Source organism: Mus caroli, unplaced genomic scaffold (genome assembly GCF_978045245.1).
Source record: "Mus caroli unplaced genomic scaffold, Mus_caroli_1 scaffold_18, whole genome shotgun sequence".
Taxonomy (NCBI): domain Eukaryota; kingdom Metazoa; phylum Chordata; class Mammalia; order Rodentia; family Muridae; genus Mus; species Mus caroli.
This window is the reverse complement of record NW_028227273.1, coordinates 9,782,767-9,802,328: the sequence shown is the minus strand read 5'-3', so window position 1 is coordinate 9,802,328 and position 19,562 is coordinate 9,782,767. Positions and strand designations below refer to the sequence as shown.

The 19,562-nt window shown below is 41.6% G+C and overlaps 2 protein-coding genes across 6 annotated transcripts in view; both read left to right on the top strand.

Moving 5' to 3' along the window:
* Ppm1b (protein phosphatase, Mg2+/Mn2+ dependent 1B) overlaps nucleotides 1-12,829 on the top strand; it is a 69,818-nt gene extending 56,989 nt beyond the window's left edge. Inside the window, exons 6-8 of one of the 5 annotated variants that reach the window (XM_021149987.3) lie at nucleotides 11,882-11,929; nucleotides 12,390-12,409; nucleotides 12,539-12,829. In XM_021149987.3, coding sequence (XP_021005646.1) covers nucleotides 11,882-11,929 — 48 coding nt within the window. In that variant the 3' untranslated portion in view covers nucleotides 12,390-12,409; nucleotides 12,539-12,829. Of the gene's footprint in view, nucleotides 1-2,000; nucleotides 3,007-3,843; nucleotides 5,552-11,881; nucleotides 11,930-12,389; nucleotides 12,410-12,538 lie in introns of those variants that run through there. The other 4 variants (XM_021149985.3, XM_021149988.3, XM_029471623.2 and 1 more) reach the window with 4 other exon arrangements.
* Nucleotides 12,830-17,419: 4,590 nt separating this feature from the next.
* Nucleotides 17,420-19,562, top strand: part of Slc3a1 (solute carrier family 3 member 1) — a 35,427-nt gene continuing 33,284 nt past the window's right edge. Inside the window, exon 1 of the mRNA XM_021185737.3 lies at nucleotides 17,420-17,927. Coding sequence (XP_021041396.1) covers nucleotides 17,501-17,927 — 427 coding nt within the window. The 5' untranslated portion in view covers nucleotides 17,420-17,500. The remainder of the gene's footprint in view (nucleotides 17,928-19,562) is intronic.

Sequence of the window (19,562 nt, the reverse complement as noted above, 5' to 3'; positions counted from 1 at the left end):
GCTTTTCCTGAAAATAAGTCTGTGCATCACTTATGGGTGCCTCAGGAGCCGAAGAGGGTTTCGGATCTAGCTCCTGGGACTGGAGCTGTGGACTGTCATGAGCAGCCATGTGGGTCTGGGAATTGACCTGGGTCCTCTGTTCTTAACCTGCTGGGCCATCTCACACTCCTCCCTCCCAGCACATTAATATATAAAAGTGAGCAACCCGAAACATGTAAGGCGTATACACACAGTCTTTGATTTCTGCCATAGGACAAGTTTTTTAAGCGCTCAGGTCCCTTCCCTCACTTTTCACTTTTCATGAGTACCACAGTTTACCACAGTTTATTACGTGGATGTATTGGTGGTACATTTCCAAAGGTCGTAAAGACTTAGATTCTCAACAATAACCTATTTCATTTGTTTATTTTCCTAGTGTTTGAGGATGAAAACTGCCAAGTAGGTTATAAATTGAAATGGCAGGGAATCTGTGTAGTTTCTCGTCATTTGTATTCTGCTCTGTTACTTTGTCTGTCTTATGTCCATGCTATAAATACACTCTATCACATCTTCTTGTGACTATTTGAAAACAAGTTAAAGACATTACACTAATTTATGTGTTAACATTTCAAAGCACAACTTCTTTTAGAACGAGAACATCTTTCTATATGGCAATAATACCATAATCATATCTAGAAATGAAGAATGTTTCTTAAAGCCATGAAATACCAAGTCCAGATTTTCTTAGTTATTCCGGAAGTAACTGCACTGTTGCTTTCCAACAGTCCAGTCATGACTGTAATCAGGTCTGCATTGTTGTACTGGATACGAACTTGGATGAGCCTTGGCCAGCTTTCCTGTAATCTATCCTACTTTTTAGATTGGTGTGATTTTTTTTTTTTTTTTTTTTCTTCATGGTTTCCTTAGCTTAAGGTCCATCTCTGTTTTCTGGCACACACTTGGGGAATCAGCACTGTTAGATTCCTACTACACATTCTTGAAACAATGTAGCATGTGGCTCATTGATGATGGTGCACAGAAAGGGCACCCGTGTGTTAAAATGGGCTGCACGGTGCAGGGATTTGTGTGTGAGGCTGTGTGCTGGGAACGTGTGAAGGAGCACCTGTGGAAGGCTGGCTGGAGTTCAGTTTGTCACTTTAACTCATCAGTATGGACTGTAAGAGCTTTCTCTGCTAACAAGCTTAAGTGGATGTAATTTTAGAAACCCAGGGACTTTCTAGTATTTAGTATTTAAAATATTGTATTTATCTAGAGATGATTTTATTAAATATTGTATTTTAAGGCAAAAATAATTTTATTTTCAAAAGTTTTTAAATCTCCAAAAGAACCCAGTTTGTTTTCGTAGCTTCACATTTGTCTCTTCTCTCCTGTCACTGCTCAGCATTCTAGCCTTCGCCTCGCTTTAAGACACTAGTTTCCCTTTGAACTAAATCATTTTAGCCAACAAGTTTTTTGGTTTTTTTTTTTTTTTTTTTTTTTTTTTTTTGGTTTTTCGAGACAGGGTTTCTCTGTGTAGCCCTGGCTGTCCTGGAACTCACTTTGTAGACCACGCTGGCCTCAAACTCAAAAATCCACCTGCCTCTGCCTCCCAAGTGCTGGGATCAAAGGCGTGCACCAGTGCTGCCCAGCTTTTTTGTTTTGTTTGTTTTTGTTTTGTTTTTGTTTTTGTTTGGGCCAACACATTTTTTAAACTAAGTTATTTTAGGAAATGTTTGTGTTCTTGTTGAATTTTAAAAGCAAAGTAAATTTCAGATTAAATCCCAGATGGTAATTGGAATAAGTCATAAACTGGTTTGTGGTAATTGGCTAAAAAATAATTTGATGTTACTATAAGAAATTTTTTATTAATCTGCACAGGTAAGAACTGATATTTGATGAAAATGTTCTATTAACTATGCTGCTTGTGGTAGAAAAAAATAGTGCTTTGTGTGATGTGTTGTGAAATCCATGTGATATCCTAGTTTGTCTACTGACACTGGGGTCTTGAATCTTAAAAAAAGGCCTCCGATGAAGCAGAGGAAGGTGGATCACAGGGGAAATTGGTGGAAGCTCTCAGGCAAATGAGAGTTACCCATAGGGGAAACTACCGACAGCTGCTGGAGGAGATGCTGACTAGTTACAGGCTAGCTAAAGTAGAGGGAGAAGAGAGCCCGGCTGACCCAGCGGCTGCAGCTGCTTCTTCGAACAGTGATGGTGGAAACCCAGTGGCAATGCAGGAGAGAGACACTGAGGGTGGTCCTGCTGACTTAGACAAAGAGGAGTGCTGAAAATATATGACCTTTTTTGAGTAATATCTTTGTGATCTTGATTTGACAGTTTTTACTTAGGAAGTATACTGTGTGCTTTTATATAACCATTTTGTTATTTGAATCTTGAAAAACTAGTTTTCTTATATTCCTATAGTCTTGGTTTTTTTAAAGGCCTTTGCATACACCTTTATGATAGTTTAAGATTGACTATTTATAGTACTTTGAATTTAATGAACTTATATGTCATTTCACATTGTATGCAGAAAATAGGTTATCGTTATTAAATTCAGTAGTTTAATTCTTAATAGTTAGGATTAGAGATTACTGATTGGAAAGACAACTATACATTGTGAAAAGAAACCTTGTTATGTAGAATTGACACTGCTTATTTTCTATCCTCATACCTTGCATAGTCAGCTTTGTAATCCATTTGTGTCTACTTATTGTTTTAGTTCTTCCAAGAATGGCTAGAGCTGGCCTATAACTTTCTTTCAGAGTTGATAATCTGTCTGTTTTAATTTGTTTATATTTTACATTTCTGTAGTTTTATTTTTAGAATTTATTGAGATGTGTGGTTATCTTTCCTTTCTCTGTATTCTTTATGAAAAATTTTTAAAGAACTCTGTACTTTTCATACAGCATTCATTTGTATATTCTGTATAGCCTACTTTACACATCACAATGTATGTCTCCCGCGTGTTTAGACTGGAATGATGCGTGTGTAGTAAATAAAGCCTGTGCTGTGGACTCGCCTGCGCATTTGTACTCTCTCAGTTTCCATTTATTTAACAGTCAGGTTTGGGGCACTGGAAAACTCAATAAAGGTCATTTATGTCCTGGTAAATCTGGCACACTTTGGCTCAGCTGTTTTTCATCAACAAAAGAGAAAACATTTTAATTAAAAGTATATATTAAAGTCTTGCTTACTCAAAAATAATGTAGTTCTGCTGCCTTTTCTGTGGTGTGGAACACTCATCTTTAGACTGTTTGGCACATGGAACTATTTAAGAAAATTCTCCCGTGAGCATTGGTTATAAATATTCATCGGGTATTAACAAGTATAAGAATCCTAAGCTACTTTAAAATAGGTTTTGTGTTTTGGCTTTGGTAAAAATTGACATTTTTAGTGGAGGATGCTGTAAATACCCAGATACTTTAAGCTTTTTTTTGTTTTTTGTTTTTTGTTTTTTTTTGTCTATACATTTACTTGTGTTTATATTTTTATATTCGTGTTTCCAGTTGCGTAATGTACCATAATTTAAAAGTTTGGAATCTTCAGACATTGTAGCTGATGTTTTTATTTTGATACATTTTTTCCAAGCCAGAATATTTTTAAGTGTTTTGGGGAAAAGAAGGCCATTAGGTGGAAAGGGATGGGAGAAGAAAAATTCCAGTTTGTATGTTATATATACTTGTCACACATTATAGAATGCACACATCGCTCTGTTCAGATGCTTTTTTTCAAACGGAAGGAAAGAAGGAAGGAAGGAAGGAAGAGAAATTGTTCACCTAATTTGTTCTCTTTTGAAATGCAGCCCACCCTGGAGGTGGTACTGGCGTAATAACCCTGTTCTTCCTTTTTCTCTTCTTGTAGGGCGCTGGCGATCTAGAAGACTCATTGGTAGCCTTATAACCTTCTAAAATGCTTTTGATTCTGGAAATTGGGGGGAAAACTTTTAATCACATTTTCTTCAATACAAGGGGAAATATTCTTGTGAATTCACACTGTTTTGTGATATGAGCAGAAACCATTAGCATTTCCCATCATTGCCTCCCATTTGTGTTCCCCGTACTTACCACTTAGCATTGCCTGGACTCTACAGTATTTTTTTGCCAACCTCAGGCATCTGGTTACAACAATTGGTATTGAATTTTTGGCCCTAGAAAAACAAAATGGCCACAAATCAACAAATGTGCCTGAGGTGCATGGGAATATAGCTAGCTATCCTCTGAAGATGCATTATGGGTTTGTTTGGGTTTTTTTAAGCAACACAAAACACAGCACAGACGCACGTAAGAGTAAGGACTGAGAAAGGTCCGAGCTCCCCAGCTCACTAAGGTGGGAGGAAGCCTTGTTAGTTCTGTGGCCTGGAGTTTCATGTGAGCAATTTACATAGGATATGTATTTATTATTAATTGCTATTTAATTTTTTTCCAATTTACTTGTATTACCAAATTGGGTTCTCCAATAATGTTGACATTGTAACACTGCCTTGCTTCAAGATCCGGTGTCCGGCAATAGTATAAACCCTTAAACATTGAGCATGTCTGCTGCGTCCTTCAGCTCTCCTAGAAGAGCTTGGAAAACCAAATGAATTAATTTATGGCTATTTATAATTTGCTTTGTCATCTTACTGGCTTTGAATTATTTTAATTGATGAGATTTTCCTTTATAATGTAAATTGTGATCTTTTTGTTTTACATGTGGGTTTCTATAGTTTTAATTTTTTTCAGCTTTTAAAATACAAGTTTTATGTAATTTGGTATAATTTTTAACTGTTTATGTTATTTTAAAAGCTCAGTATATCACATCAGAATAGTATAAATACATTTTAAATTATCTATTTTAGATCTAAGGAAATACAGAGATATTTTCATGGGTTCAGTAACCTTTCATTTTATAACATTGGGCACGGTACAGAGTGGCTGTCACATAGGTACTTAAATTATTTAGTTCTATTTTTACAATAACTTTGAATTTTTTAAGTTTTGCATGTATTGAATTTAGTGCTGAACATGAAGAGTAAAATATTTATCAAAAAGAAGTTACTGGAGTTTGGAGAAGTAATGAATGTATCCATGTGTACATGGTGTACATGTTGTGGATGCTTTGTAAACATTTTCCCATGTTTTAATTGTTTCTCAGCAGGTTGTGATGGCCTTGTGTGTAGTTATCTGGCCCCATGTGAAATGGAATGGATGGTATTTTCTGTGTCATTTTCCTGAGGCTGTTTCTGGGGAGCCACACATTTGAATGCAGAGAGCTTTCCTGATCACTTGATTCCTTGTGCACCTGATTTTTGCTCTGAAAGGAATTACTGCCACAATATATTTTATTTATTCTTTAGATTTTACTCTTGTAAGTTACAGTGCTTCACATGATGGTGTTAAAGCTACTTGTCCCTTCACTGGGGGTGGGGGTTGTTAAAAGATGGGGAATGAAGAATGCCACTGGGTCACTGTTAACCTGTCCCCTGGTGAGACCTGTACTGATAGTCCCTGTCCAGGACGGTCTTCTGATGTTTCCTACAATGCGGTGAGCAGAACCAACTTGTTACCTGAATAAAGAATCGATTTTAAAACGGTGTGACATATTACTCTTTGGTGTGATTTTCAAGAATAAAAATGCAACATTGGTTGTGGTTTAAACATGTATCATTGGCATACTTGTGGAAACATTGATATGATCATAGATGAATTCTAGCTCTAAAAGAGGCTGGGTCAGCCAGACCACACAGGACACTACTAGTTAACCTCTCCGCTGCTCTAAAACCTCCTGCTAATGCTACTCGAGAGAAACACCTCTTGAGTGGTTAGTGGACGTTGAAGTAGCAATACTGTGTTTATAACATAGAAAGAGAACCCTGTTTCTTTACTCCTGTGACCTTTGCTGTCCAGTTACTTGTAAGATTTGGACTCAGGACCCATTTTTAATCTTAAATTTTAAATATCCCAAAGAACTTTTTGCTTTTGTGGATTATATTGCTATCTATATAGGAATTTAAAACAGGCATTTTTGTCTGTGACTTTAAAACACCACTCTAGCAGAAATAACATACCAGTTTATGAAAAATAATTTCTTAAATATAAACAACAATAACAAACACAAAACCTGGCACCGATTTTATTTTTCAGCAGGGGCTGCGTTTGCCTGTTTTTTGTTTTTGTTTGTTTTGTTTTGTTTTTAATGCCACGTTTGTTTTGCACGCCACCACTTGGTGACCTGTTTGCTGAAGTCGGCCTCACACAGACCTGGTGAGGAAGGAACATGTTACGTTTAAAGCCTTTCCTGTGAGAAGACTGCAAGCTGTTCGTGTGGAGCCCTTTGGGTTTGTCTTTCATTTTGATCAGATTTCTACCTATGCATGCTGGTCATTTGCAGAATACTAGTTCACTGAATTGCATAATTTCTTTCAGTGCTGACATTTGTATTATGTAATGGTTAAATTTTATTTGTTAATCAAACTGATTTTTAGAATCAGTTGGTAAGCTATCAAGCCTACGGTGATGGAGATTCTTAAGAATTTTTTAGCTTTCTTTTGAAAGATGAAATTTATCATTTGGCAACAAATCCTGCCAGTTTTTCTTAAGTGACACGCTCACGTCGTGTATTGTGGAGGAGATGTCTCCTGGACAGTCATTCTTTCACACTATAACCACGGCGTTCTCATGAGAAATGGCCAGCTAGTTCAATCCACAGCTCCAATAATGGTGCCTTAGAGCGGGACTGACCGTTCTGTCACACACGCTTTTAAAGAGGCGGACACTTAGGAGTAGAAGTTGTTCTGTTCTGAGGTGATTTTGCTGTGTAGCCTAGATTGACCTCAGATTTAGGATGTCCCCCCTTCACCCCCCCCCCTCACCCATGCCCCACGGTGGGATGACAGGCGTGCCACTGTAGTGGTCATTGGGTGGAAAATGCATAATTCTTACTCTAAGCAATGCTTGTTTTGTTGTCTTTGTCTTACACAGTTCTTGTTTGGGTTTTGAGACAAGGTGTCTCAGGATAACCCAGGCTGGCTTCAAGCCTGTAATCTTTTTGCCTCAGCCTGTGAAGTATTTTGAGATTACAGGCATAAGCTGCCATGCTGTAATTTGAAGATGTGAAGGTTTTGGTGGAGGCAGCTAAACAGTGTTCAGTGGAAACTACATTGTAGTTTTTACACAAACTAGGTGATCTCTAGGTGTGCAGAAAATCCATTGTGAGAAGTGGTCCAATGTGTAGAGATGGTTAGTATTACAAGTTAAATTTTCTGGCCCCATCTTGTCCTGTCCTGTCCTGTCCTGTCCTGTCCTGTCCTGTCCTGTCCTGTCCTGTCCTGTCCTGTCCTGTCCTGTCCTGTCCTGTCCTGTCCTGTCCTGTCCCAGCCTGCCCCCCATTCAACTCTGGGAGGTTTTCTTTGAGCCCAAAAGCAAGACTGGGTAAGTGTTTTGGTTTATTTATTTATTTTATTGGCTTTTGTCGTGCTGGGAGTTGAACTGGGCTTTTCCTCAACGTAACAAGAAAGAACCGCTTAGTTACTTCTTCAGCCTAGGCTCCGGCTTTGTTCCTCCCCCTCTTGATGAGTTATGTCATTGTGATATAGAAATAAAGCTCGGGCTTTCCCCAGTGTGTGATAACACCCAGACTAAATGGTGCCTAGGCGCCATTCTCAACTCCAGAGCACTTCTGCTATTTCCTACTTGAGTCTCAGGATGGAGCCCTGGCTGGCCTTCAGCTCAGGAACTTGACTTCTGCCTCCTGAAAGTTGGGATTAAAGGAGAATAAGGAACTGTTAACTTTTAGAAGATAGAAATTAGGAAGTTAGTTGGCATCCCGAGTTACGACTAGGCCAATGAACCTATATGGTTACTCACAAGAAATGACAGCAGGGAAAAGCTCTTGCCTACATTGTGGGCAGTGTTGCCTGGTATTGTGATCCACTTTACATGAAAGGTGGGAAAAGAGAAGTGGGAGTCTTGAAAGTGAAGATTAAAAGCTGTCACTGCTGGGTTTGGCAGCAGGTGCATACTAGTGTTCAGCAGGTGGAACCAAAGAGAGTTAGAGCTTTGAGTCCAGCTTGAGCTACATAGTTGAGACTGTTTCAAACACGAACTGATCTCCTTCCCCACAGATCCACCAACCATGTTTTATTTGTTCTTCTACATCCCCCTCTTCTGGAAAGTGAATATGAATGATTAAGTCACACTAAAAAACAGGCATACTGCCTAGTTTTGTGACTGTGACATAGTATTTAGTGCTTTGCCCAAATACTAGAAATAAGATGACTAGGTCCTTAAGTGTTTGCATCACTGAGTTGGTGGTGCCAAGCATTATGCCAGAGATGCACAGATGGGTACCACGGGCCAGAGTGTCTCCATCCCTCCCTTGCTCAACAGTTGTCAATATTGCCTTTGTGTTTTGCCAGTGAGAAGTGTGTTGACTTCTCTGAAGTCAGTTCTCACATCCTTCACACGATTGATCTTTTGAGTCCGTCTCTTTTCCATTTGCCTTTTAACATGGTTGCTCATACCATGGTTACTCTACTGAGAACATAGTTGCTAATACTGTTCTGTGCGCTCACACTCTCCCAGTCTGTTTTTCATCTCCTGCTAACTTTGCATATTGGGCTTCTCACTATTTAACCTTTTCCTTTATGGAATCATCCTACGTGGAATCCCTAATGTTTAAGTGTTGGGTTTTTTTTTGTTGTTGTTGTTTTTGTTTTTTTGAAGCAGGGTTTCTCTAGCCCTGGCTGTCCTGGAACTCACTCTGTAGACCAGGTTGGCCTCAAACTCAGAAATCCGCCTGCCTCTGCCTTCCGAGTGTGTGTGTCACCACGCCCGACTTGTTTAAGTGTGTGTGTTTTTTTTTTTTTAAACATTTGGTTGGCTTTCTGTTTTTGAGGCATGGTTTTACTTTGTGTGTTTGAACTCAACTTTGTAGCCCAGCCTGGCCTCAAGCTCGTTACAGTTTTAGCTCAGCCTTGAGAGTGCTGGGAATTGTTGACTGCCCAGCTCCTGAGTAGTTTTTTCTGTTTTGGGTTTTTGGGTTGTTTTTGTTTTTGCTCTTTTCCTCTTGCCTACTTTTCTCTCTCTAGGCTATACTCACTGTTGACAAGGCTCACATTGCCCAGTCTCTCCATGAGTCACTAGTACTCTGATGAGCCTTGGCTGCCACAGTGGGAAAGTGGGAGAGCCCTCAGATTGCAGAAGAAACCTTGACAGCAGACAGGCAGATACCCTACTCTTGCCATTTTAAGAGGTTTTTTTTCTTTTTCTTTATTTCTCTCAATGTACATCTCTCAATTTTTATAAATCCATAGTGTTAATAATTTTTTTCACAGAGCTATTGTATCAACACCATGCCTCTGGTCAAATACTGATGACCCAATTGCATGTGGTCCATTTCTATTACCTACCTATAATCTGTTGCCTTTTGTATAAACTCTTAGAAAGACCACACTGCTGGTTACTGTAGCCTCAGGCGCCCCTTTCTAGACAGCATGCCCTGTCTTCATTTTATTTGAATTTGGTTCTTTTTAGTGAAAGTGGAATTAAGCTGTACTCTCTTAATAGGTCCATTCTGGACTCTGAAGTGGGTAACTCCTTATGGTAATGACTTTTCTTCCAGTATATATGCTATGTGTGTGTAGGGGGCGGGGGGCTGCATGCCAACAGTAGGCTCTCATTTTACCAAGTGTGTCCCAGGGATCAAACTCATGTTGTCAGTCTTAACGGCAAGCTCTGACCTGCTGAGCCATCTTGCCAGCCCCTCCGTTGAACTATAATTCATTGTACTGCTTACTCAAGTCCAACTGCCACACAGACCCTTTTCCTTACGCAGGTTCAGCAATACAGGAAAACTCAGTCTTAATAATTATTCAAAGTTTGCATATTATCATGGTTTCGTATTTTGACTTTTTATTTTATTTTTTTTAAGTCCCATTTAATATATTGAATTCCTACCCCTTAATTGTCTTTGGGTCAAGTGTTCCACCCTAACGTCAGCTGACTGTCTCTAGACTTCCTGATTTAAGGCACATGGTACCAAGGGAGAATAACCGTGTAGCACACTCTGTCCCTATTCAGACTTTGAGTAACTTGATAGAAAGGAGGAAGGGCTGGGCTGAAGCAGTTCTCAATGCTGCGCTTTTCCAAACACGTCTAGGGCTGGGGAGCTGAAAGAAACATGTCATTAAATGGCTCTGACAAACTGCTTTGTAAGTATTCTGCAGTCTCTGAATTTTGAAGCATTACCTGTCAATAGCATTGTCACTGCCTTTAGCAAAGCTGTCCTGGTGTAGTGGCGCTGCGCCCGCTTGGTCAGTCTTGTTCCTATTTCAGTCCATCACTGAGTGCTGTATACTGTTTGGACTACAGTCAAGTGCCGTTTAAAATTATTTCTGAACTGATTTAGTATATAAGTGAAAGTCTAAGCCTTAGAAACCACTTAGAATATATGAAGTGAATTTTAGTAAAGCCTCGTTCCGTGGTCGAATTGTCATTTTTCTTTATGATAACAAGAGAGCGCGTGCAGTCTCAGCATTGAGGTATGATGTGTACAGCCTGCAGCTCAGCCGTGCCACGTAGACTAAGTACAGCAGTGGTGCACGTGAACCGGAGAAGACTGGCTATTTCTGTGGAGACAGGAACTTGCTGTGTACCGTCAGCCTGTGCCTCAGCCTCCAGTGTTGTGGGATTACAGGCGGATGCCACCTGCCCAGCTAGGAAAGACAACACAACATTAGCACGGGAGGTTGGGCACAGTCATAAAGTGAGTGAGGCTTGCTTTTTTTTTTCCCAGTTCAAACTCATTTACTTTTTATAAAAGTTTAAGTTGCTGTTACATGATTTTATCTTGAAGGGACAGCGTGTTCAAATGACATGTTGCCAGGTGTCTTACCTGTTTTAGTCAAGAACCAGTGAGTCCCGGGGAAACGCATCAATACGGGTTTATACTTTGTGATGCCCAGGACCTTGGGGGTGGAGAGTCCAAGTTCATTTAAAGTTGATCCAGTTTTCTGGCCATGTACTGGACTTTTTTTTTTTTTTTAAAAAATAAGTACTTGAATGAAAACAAAGTACAGAAACAAAATCAATTAAATGGTTCTGAATTGTCTTTTAGTGTAGTATACAAGAGTGCCCGTTTTTCCCACTTTCTCATTTTGCATATTGCCAGTTTGATGAGTGAATAGCAAATGGTATTAAGTGGTTTAAGTCTCAATTATACGATTATATAATATGTGAACTTATAATCTCATTTGTCCAAATGTATCTTATTAAAATTTGCCTATATATATACATATATATACACATATATTTTTTTTCTTTTTTTTTTTCTTTTTTTTGGTTTTTCGAGACGGTTCGAACTCAGAAATCCGCCTGTCTCTGCCTCCCAAGTGCTGGGATTAAAGGCATGCGCCACCACGCCCGGCTCCTATATAGTATATTAATGTTCATTTTCTTTACATTTAGGTAGTTAACTTTAGCCTTACCACAGTGCTGAATTATTCCCTCCAGCTCGCTGTGATGCTGCTTAGGGTTTGTCGGTGCAGGCTGCTGAGAGGCAGGACTAAGGGCAGCTACACGTTCCATTAGGAACAGCTGAATTCCTAAGAGAAACAGAGTGTTGCAGCAGCATCTAGATCCTCCGTCACACTGGTTTTCCTTCTGCTGGGGTAGCTTGCCCTGGTGCAGAGGAAGCCCTTTGAGCCCTGATGGAGGCAGTACTTGAGAGAGCTCAGAGGCTCAGTACTGAGCAGACCTGAGGTTCTATTCAAACTTGAACTGGGTGATGCTTTTTTGGTTTCTCTCTGAAGGTTTTTTAAGTAGTTTACATAGACTGCAAAGATCTTACATGTTAAACTTAATAAACTTTAAGGAGTCATTTATATGCAAAAGTTTTAGAATGTTATCATTTTCTTCAACAGTTTTACCAATCTTCAATTGCATACAGTGACAATGTTTTCCTATTATGAGTAAGTAGATGCAATTTTTCCTTTATGACTGCTGTCCTTCTTAGTAAAGACAGGCTCAGACATTTACCTCAGCTGCATGTGAGGATCAGAATAGAATACACCTATGTATAACTCTCCCGCATCCCCTGGTTCCAGCCGATGCAGAAGCCAGCCTTGTCCCTTTGTTTACATTTACTGTTGCATTTGGTTGTGTTTCACAGTCATTTCATGTCACTCTACTGTAATGGTATCATGTCATCTTGAATATCAGCTTCAGTATACTCTTGTCTGTGCCCCTCGTTTGATTTGTACCCCAAGGAAAAGTAGAGTGTGCTTCCTCCTCAGGGTGAGCTGTGGGTCGTGGGCAGTAGTCCCCTGGTTGGTGTGGTTTTACATGCGTAGACGGCATAGGGATGAGAGCCCTCTCGGGAAGATGCTACATCTTTCTAGTTACAGAAGTGTTCATAATTCCCCACCACAGCTTCAGCTTCCTTTAAACAGGTACCATCTTAAATTCATTCCTTCTTTCGTGTTTCTTAGTGCTGTTCTGAATGAACTATCTCCCTCCCCCCTTTCCCCAACATAGTCACAGAAAGCAAAAATGGTCTCAATATCTATCGTTTCCACCAGATGGCAGACTTGAGCACGTCTATTTGTAAACCCAGCTGAGAACTCTGGTGACAAAGCAGAGGCTGACCGACCTACCAAGAGCCCGGAAGTACATAGAAGAACAAAAGTTTTGTTTTGTTTTTGTAAACTTGAAAGAAAAAAACGAGTCGAGCATTCCACCAATGCAGGATCTGTTCTGCTCTGAGCTTTAATCTTCTAGCCTGTCAGCGGAGGCGGAGGCAAGCTCCCACCATGCTATGCAAACCTTGCCTTTTCCATGTTCACGCAATAAATGCCTTTGGCTCCTTGGTAGCACTGTGGTTTTATTCCAGGGACTCCAGAGGTAAGAGCTTTAGTCTGTCACCACCATTCTGCTGCTGACCCCCACCCCGGGGGCCCGAGTACCATTCAGACTTGCGGGGGGCACATCTTGAGGCTGGTTTGGGTTTTTTGTTTGTTTGTTTGTTTGTTTTGTTTCTTTAATCATTCCCAGGACTCTCATGAGAGGAGATACGAGGTTTGTACATGGAAACAAATCTTCTCTTCACTAATACAAGTTACTTCCGAGACCTGTATTGAGGAATGCAGGAAATAGAGTTTTGCTCCCTCTGGCAAGTTAGTTGCTGGTAGGTGCACCTGCAAGCGGCCTGAAAAGGTTCTTTGAGCTAATATATCACCTGGAAGACCTTCCTCGTGTTCACTACTGCATCAGGGTCACACCCACACTCCTCTCGTACTGGCGTCACAACCCCACAGATTAGCCAGTGTGTCTTACAGTTAGGAAATGGGAAACCCCTGAACCCCCAGCATCAACACCCATTTCTCAGAGACGGAATTCTCACTCAAGATCAGAAGTACAAGGAAGGCTGGCAAGAGAAAGCAGTCGCACATTTGGTGTCTGTACCAAGGTTACTGCTGCCGCTTTAGGGACTGTGGAGCAAACTTTGTGAGGGTGACCATCTCTCTTAGGAAAAACCATTGAAAGGGTTCCTGGAGGTTTTGGATCTCTGGGTAATTCAGTTCTGAAGTTACTCAGAAAAGCAAACTTTGGTGTGGTGGATTTATTTCTACACGTTTAATCTGCTTGGCTTTGTGTTGAAATGTGCTTTCTGACAGCACTGGAGTGTTTACACCCTTAGCTGGACTTTAGTGTGCCCAGATTAAAAAAAAAGAGAGAGAGAATTAGAGTTGGTTAGAATTAGCTGCTTCAGAATGGAAGAGGTAACTAAAGCCACCACCCAAAGGCTGACGAGTTGGTTATATAAAATAAGTTCTGAAAAGGAATTTGTTTGGCGGCAGGTGGGTGGGGGACTCTCATGATTGTCTAAGGCTATCAAGGCTCTCACACAGTAAAGTGCCATGTAATGCCTCTTTTTGTATGCAATTTGTCAAAAACTCGAGTCTCAACATGATGGATGACAGGTAAAGATGCTTGTTCCCAATCCTGATGGTCGTTTTGGACCCCTGGGACCCACGTGGTAGGAGAGAAGTGATTTCCACGAGTTGTCCTCTGACCTCCAGTGCATTCTGGGATGCACATGTACACAAGAATTGCCCAACACATAGTGCAATTCAAACACTGCTTTACTCAACTGGAACACACCTTTAGTCCCAGCACTTGGGAGGCAGAGGCTGGCGGATCTATGAGTTCAAGGCCAGCCTGGTCTACAGAGTGAGTTCCTGAATAGGCAAGGCTCCACACAGAAAACCTGTCTTGAAACACACACCACCACCACCACCACCACCACCACCTGCTCTTCTAGTGGTCCAGGGTTGTATTCCCAGTACCCACATGGAGGCTTACAACCAACTGTAACTCCAGTCTCAGAGGATCTGATATTCTTCTGTGCTCACTCTTCTGTCTTCCATGGGTACCACCTGGCTTGTATGTATATGGTGCACAGATTTACATGCAAGTACTCATAAAATGAAAGACAATATTATTAAAATTAAGTAGTGAGAATTGGGCCCTGCTCCATGTCCTTGCCTGGCGTATTAATGGACAGCTTTCCACAGCATCTTGGGAACTATTAATTTGGGTTTCTAGCTATTTTGAGTGAAAATTTTAACCACTTGTCATTTTTCCCTGTATTGTCTGCTTATTGCCTTTGTTCCTTTGTCTACCTTTCTGTGTTGATCTGTCAAGCAGATGTCTACACTCTGACATGTCACATGTCAGAGATGTTACAACAAATGTTTTCCTCTAGCTGTGTGTGCTTTGCCTTTATTTATTTTTAAAGATTTACTTAACATGATTTTATGTACATGAGTACTCTTCTGACACACCAGAAGAGAGCAACTGACCCCATTACAGATGGTTATGAGTCTTCACATGATGACTGGGAATTTAGTCAGGACCTCTGGAAGGACATAGAGTGCTCGTAACCGCTGAGCCATCTCTCCAGACCGTCCATCTTATTTCTAAAGCAGAAGAACATACCTGCTCCATCCCCGCCAGGCTGTAGGACTTATACTTTTCATTGTGTTTAGGAAAGTTTTTCAATTCTAGGACTATTTTTGTGTATTTTTAAAACAAATATATATTTTTTTACTTTTAAAGTCGATGTACATAGTAGTTAGTTTGTTTTAAGGAATAAGGTGCGCTTCATCGCTTCATTATTTTTTCTAAATAGCCAGTGGTCCAACATTAACGCTTCTCTGTCTGTACTTTATCTTCTCCTTTATACATTATATACATATATGCATATATACATACAATCATGATCCCAAATATTCCTACCTTTTGTCTCAGTGTAGTGTCTGTCTCAAAATATAGTATGACTAGCCTCAATTACCCCACAAAATGTCAACGCTCTTGGCACACATGGCCAAATTACTTTGTAGATTTCATTGGTCTAGATATGTTTTCTTATCTGAAGAAACTTAAAAAAAAAAAAAGTTAATGTGATTGAGAAATGTTATTTTTTTCTGTGGTGTAATAAACCATTCTGTGTGAGATGTCCATGTAAGCCGCCATCTCCTCCAAGTTCTCTGCTGACATTTAATGTTTGACCGGGAAGTATGAAGTCCCACAATATGCACATCTGTGTAAGATGTGCCAGCATACGCTTTCCATGTTAAAGGTAAGTGCTTTGCTTGCTTGCTTGCTTGCTTGCTTGTTGCAGACATATCCCACACCTTGTGGTTTACCCTTAGTGACACTGCCTTGGTGTAGTAAACTGAAACGTGTTACTCTCGTGGGCCAAGCAGTGAGCTCACGATTTGTATTATTGTTAAAAGCACCCTCCAGGCCAGAGCCCAGCCACTAGTCCACTTCCCACACATGCTCAAGGACTGTACTGTGTGCAACCTCAGCCCCAGGGTGGGGAGGATGAACAGGGATAGTTCTATGCTGTGTTTATTATTTGACAGGTAACAGTATCGATTCATGAAAAGGAGCTCATTCCATTAGCCACCCACCCCTGAATTCAAGGCCAGCCATGTCTGTCTGCTATAGTGACTTCCGAGCTAGCCAGGGACGCATAGTGAGACTTGGTCAAAACAAACAGCAGCACACAACTGCTTCGTTATAAAAGTTTCGTGTATAATTAATGAGAAACACCATTGCAGGGTATGAGGGGGGTTTGACATTATGTCATGACTGCATTAAACAAGAACACTAAGTTGCTCTACAGAAAACCCTGTAGTGTTGGGCACCCAGACAACAGGAAACAACGGGTGCTGCGCCTGGGTTCAACCCCAGAACCCAGGCAAAGTGGAAGGAGACATCCAACTCGACAGTGTCCACTGAACCGTCTCTCAACACCGCACCCCCCCCCACACACACACACAATTTTTTTAATTAAAAAAAAGTCTCCTGTCTAATCAATGCTTTCAATGTGGCTGATCATCTCATTCCATGAGGCCTGGGGAATCTCTAAGGCCAGCCTTTCAGCAGTTTCCAGGGATTTGCAAATGTGTACTACACTTGTCAATGATTAAACAACTGTTATGTGCAAGGATTAAAGACTGTGTGCGTGTAGTACAACGCATGAACTTGCAGTGCTCAGCATCCTGCTCCCCCACCTCCTGGAAGTGCTTACAAGAATGTCAAACCACACTCTCCTCTGAAGTCCATCAAAGCTGAGCACACAGACAGAGCTTAGTCATACACAAGGGCTGTCTGTAGTCAGCCTGAGATAAAATGATGTTGCCTGCCTCCAGAGCCGCCTCCCTGGATCTCTAGGAAGACACTTTCAAACAAAAGGGACAGCCAGTTTCTCATTAGTTCAAGATCATTTTTATACCTAGCTAAAGAAAGAACATGATGCTTCAACCATTGTAAAACAGATTTAACACTACCCATTTCTTTAATAATTGGCTCAGTGGTAAATGGTCTGTGTTGTTGTAGGACCACAATTGTCCATCTCGAAAACTCATCAAAATCCCCAGGTGGAATTCTATTCCATTGGCCAACAGTTTCCCACAGTTCCTCTGAAACCCACAAGCACCGGTTTGTTTTCTGCTTCTGTGACTATAGGCTCTTTCTCTAAGGGGAACCATACAATATTTGTCTTGGATGTGGTTTTTTCCTGACTCAGCATAATGTCCCCAAAGTCCATCCATCCTGTTGTATGTATCAGGCTTGTTTCCCCTTTCAGGGGATAATTTCTATGCGTTCATTTCACATTGCCCATCTCTCTGGGTCCCCACCACCCTTTGTAGTTTTGTGAATCGTATTACTGTAGGCAGTTGGTACTCACACAAGTAGCATCTTACAGCACTTGGACCCTGCCTCTTCTCCGAAGTCTCCTCCACATACTGTAGATGAGTCAGCCACCCGGTATAAAGATAATTTTTACACACACTCCTCCTCCCGACCCCCTTTATTGAACTTTACGCTTTCTTCCTTGGCTGGACAAAGTCCAGCCATGATTATTTATAAACCATTCAAGGCTCATTAACAAAGCACAGCGCTCAGTAAGCCACCTTTCTACCTCTCTCCCTGCTGGAAAGCACCAGGAAGAGCTACACAGGGTAGACATGGATGAGGACAAAGGCAAGAGAGACTCCATCCAAATGAGTTTGAAGGGATGCCGGACCAATAACGGGTTTGTCCAAAATGAAGACATTCCGGAACAGGACCCAGACCCAGGCTCCAGGGATACCCCACAGCCCAACGCCGTGAGTATCCCTGCTCCAGAGGAGCCTCACCTAAAGGCGGTGCGGCCCTATGCAGGGATGCCCAAGGAAGTACTCTTCCAGTTCTCCGGCCAGGCTCGCTACCGGGTGCCCCGAGAGATCCTCTTCTGGCTCACCGTGGTTTCCGTGTTCCTGCTCATTGGAGCCACCATAGCCATCATCATCATCTCTCCAAAATGCCTTGACTGGTGGCAGGCAGGTCCCATATACCAGATCTATCCGAGATCTTTTAAGGACAGTGACAAGGATGGGAATGGAGACCTGAAAGGTGCGTGTTCGCCGCTCAGGACCAACTAGTGGAGGGTGGTTTGTGGCCCCATTCTGTGCCTGGCTTGTGTGGCACATTCCAGGGGGGGCTGGCACCCATTTCCTGGGGGTTAGTTCAAGCCCCACGCAGCAGAAGTCAGCAAGCCTTGCTTTTTTTTTTTTTTTTTTTTTTTTTTTTGGTTTTTCAAGACAGGGTTTCTCTGTATAGCCCTGGCTATCCTGGAACTCACTCTGTAGACCAGGCTGGCTTCGAACTCAGAAATTCGCCTGCCTCTGCCTCCCAAGTGCTGGGATTAAAGGCGTGTGCCACCACGCCCCGCTAAGCCTTGCTCTTGATGCAAGGCTATCTGCTGAAGGCTTTAGAGCCAAGGGGTTGTTTAATCTCTTGTCCACTAAACCCATGCACATGTTCATTCACTCGTCAATCCTGAAATTTTGTAGCTCCATGTTTCATCTGAGACTGGCTCTCCAGGCACAGGCGCAGCTTGTAGTCTAGCTGAGAGTTTATTAATAAATACACCGTGTAATATAAATATGATGTCTGCGGAAGGGGAAGATTCTTCAAGTTTCAATTCTGAGAGAGGAGAGAAGGCTAGAACCAAGTGTGTTAGTTATTGCCTAATAAGGGATTTTCCACGGCAATAGCCATATTAGTAGAAGAATAGAACCAAAATTTTGTATTTTTTTAAATTAAAAGTCCTATATGTAATTTCTTATCCTTATAATTGAATGCTCCATCGGTCATGTTAAGATTGAAACTGCTAGACAGTGGGTGTAAACTGGATTGGCTGGATCACCGTGGTTTAGGACAGAATAGGGTTGGTTGGTATCCCTCTGCTTGTAATGAGTTCCAGGACAGCCTGAACTAAAACTACACACACACACACAGAGAGAGAGAATATTTTAAAAGAGCGCAGTAAACTAGGAAGGAGATTCTTTTCTTGCAATGATTATCTGTTTGAAGAAGAAACCAAGATGGCGTGGTAGAGTCAGAGCGTGAGCACGCCCCCACCTCCTTCATGAAAGGCTTCTTTTTGTACTCTGTCGGGTTGTTTCCCTCTCTCTGACTTTTTCTCCTCACTCTCCGTGCTGTGCATGTGGATCCCAGGGCTGTGCCTACCTCCGGCCTATTTCAGCAGCCTTTCCACTCTTTAAAAAAATAATGCCTCCATCCTCACTGTTTGGAGAATAGTCTATCTGTCCCCAGAGGCACAACTCAGAGCTGCCACCTTGATTAGGCTTTATCTTCCGCCTTCATCACAGTCCCTTGCTACTTTGGATGGTTATGGCCTCCTGTGAGCTTGCTTCTGTTGCCTCTCTTACTCAGCAAGTGGTGGTGACGTTGGATTTTGACAACCCAGAACCAGGGACACACTTCTACCTCCTGGTCCTGCCTCTCCAGTCCGCTCCTAGGTGTCGCCCAAGTTCCCAAAAATATGCAGTTTCTAGACTGCTCCGTGTGTTCGTTTTTGCTTTTTCACTGGGGAGCAGTTGCTTCCTGTTCTCCAGGAGGTGCTCCTCATGCCCAAGTTATTCTGAGGGAATCACCCCAGCTTTTGTTTTAGTGTTGTCTTTTGTCTCTCCAAAGGTGGGACTGGGATCACTCAGTCCCTTGGTAGTGTGTTGTCCTGGCTGC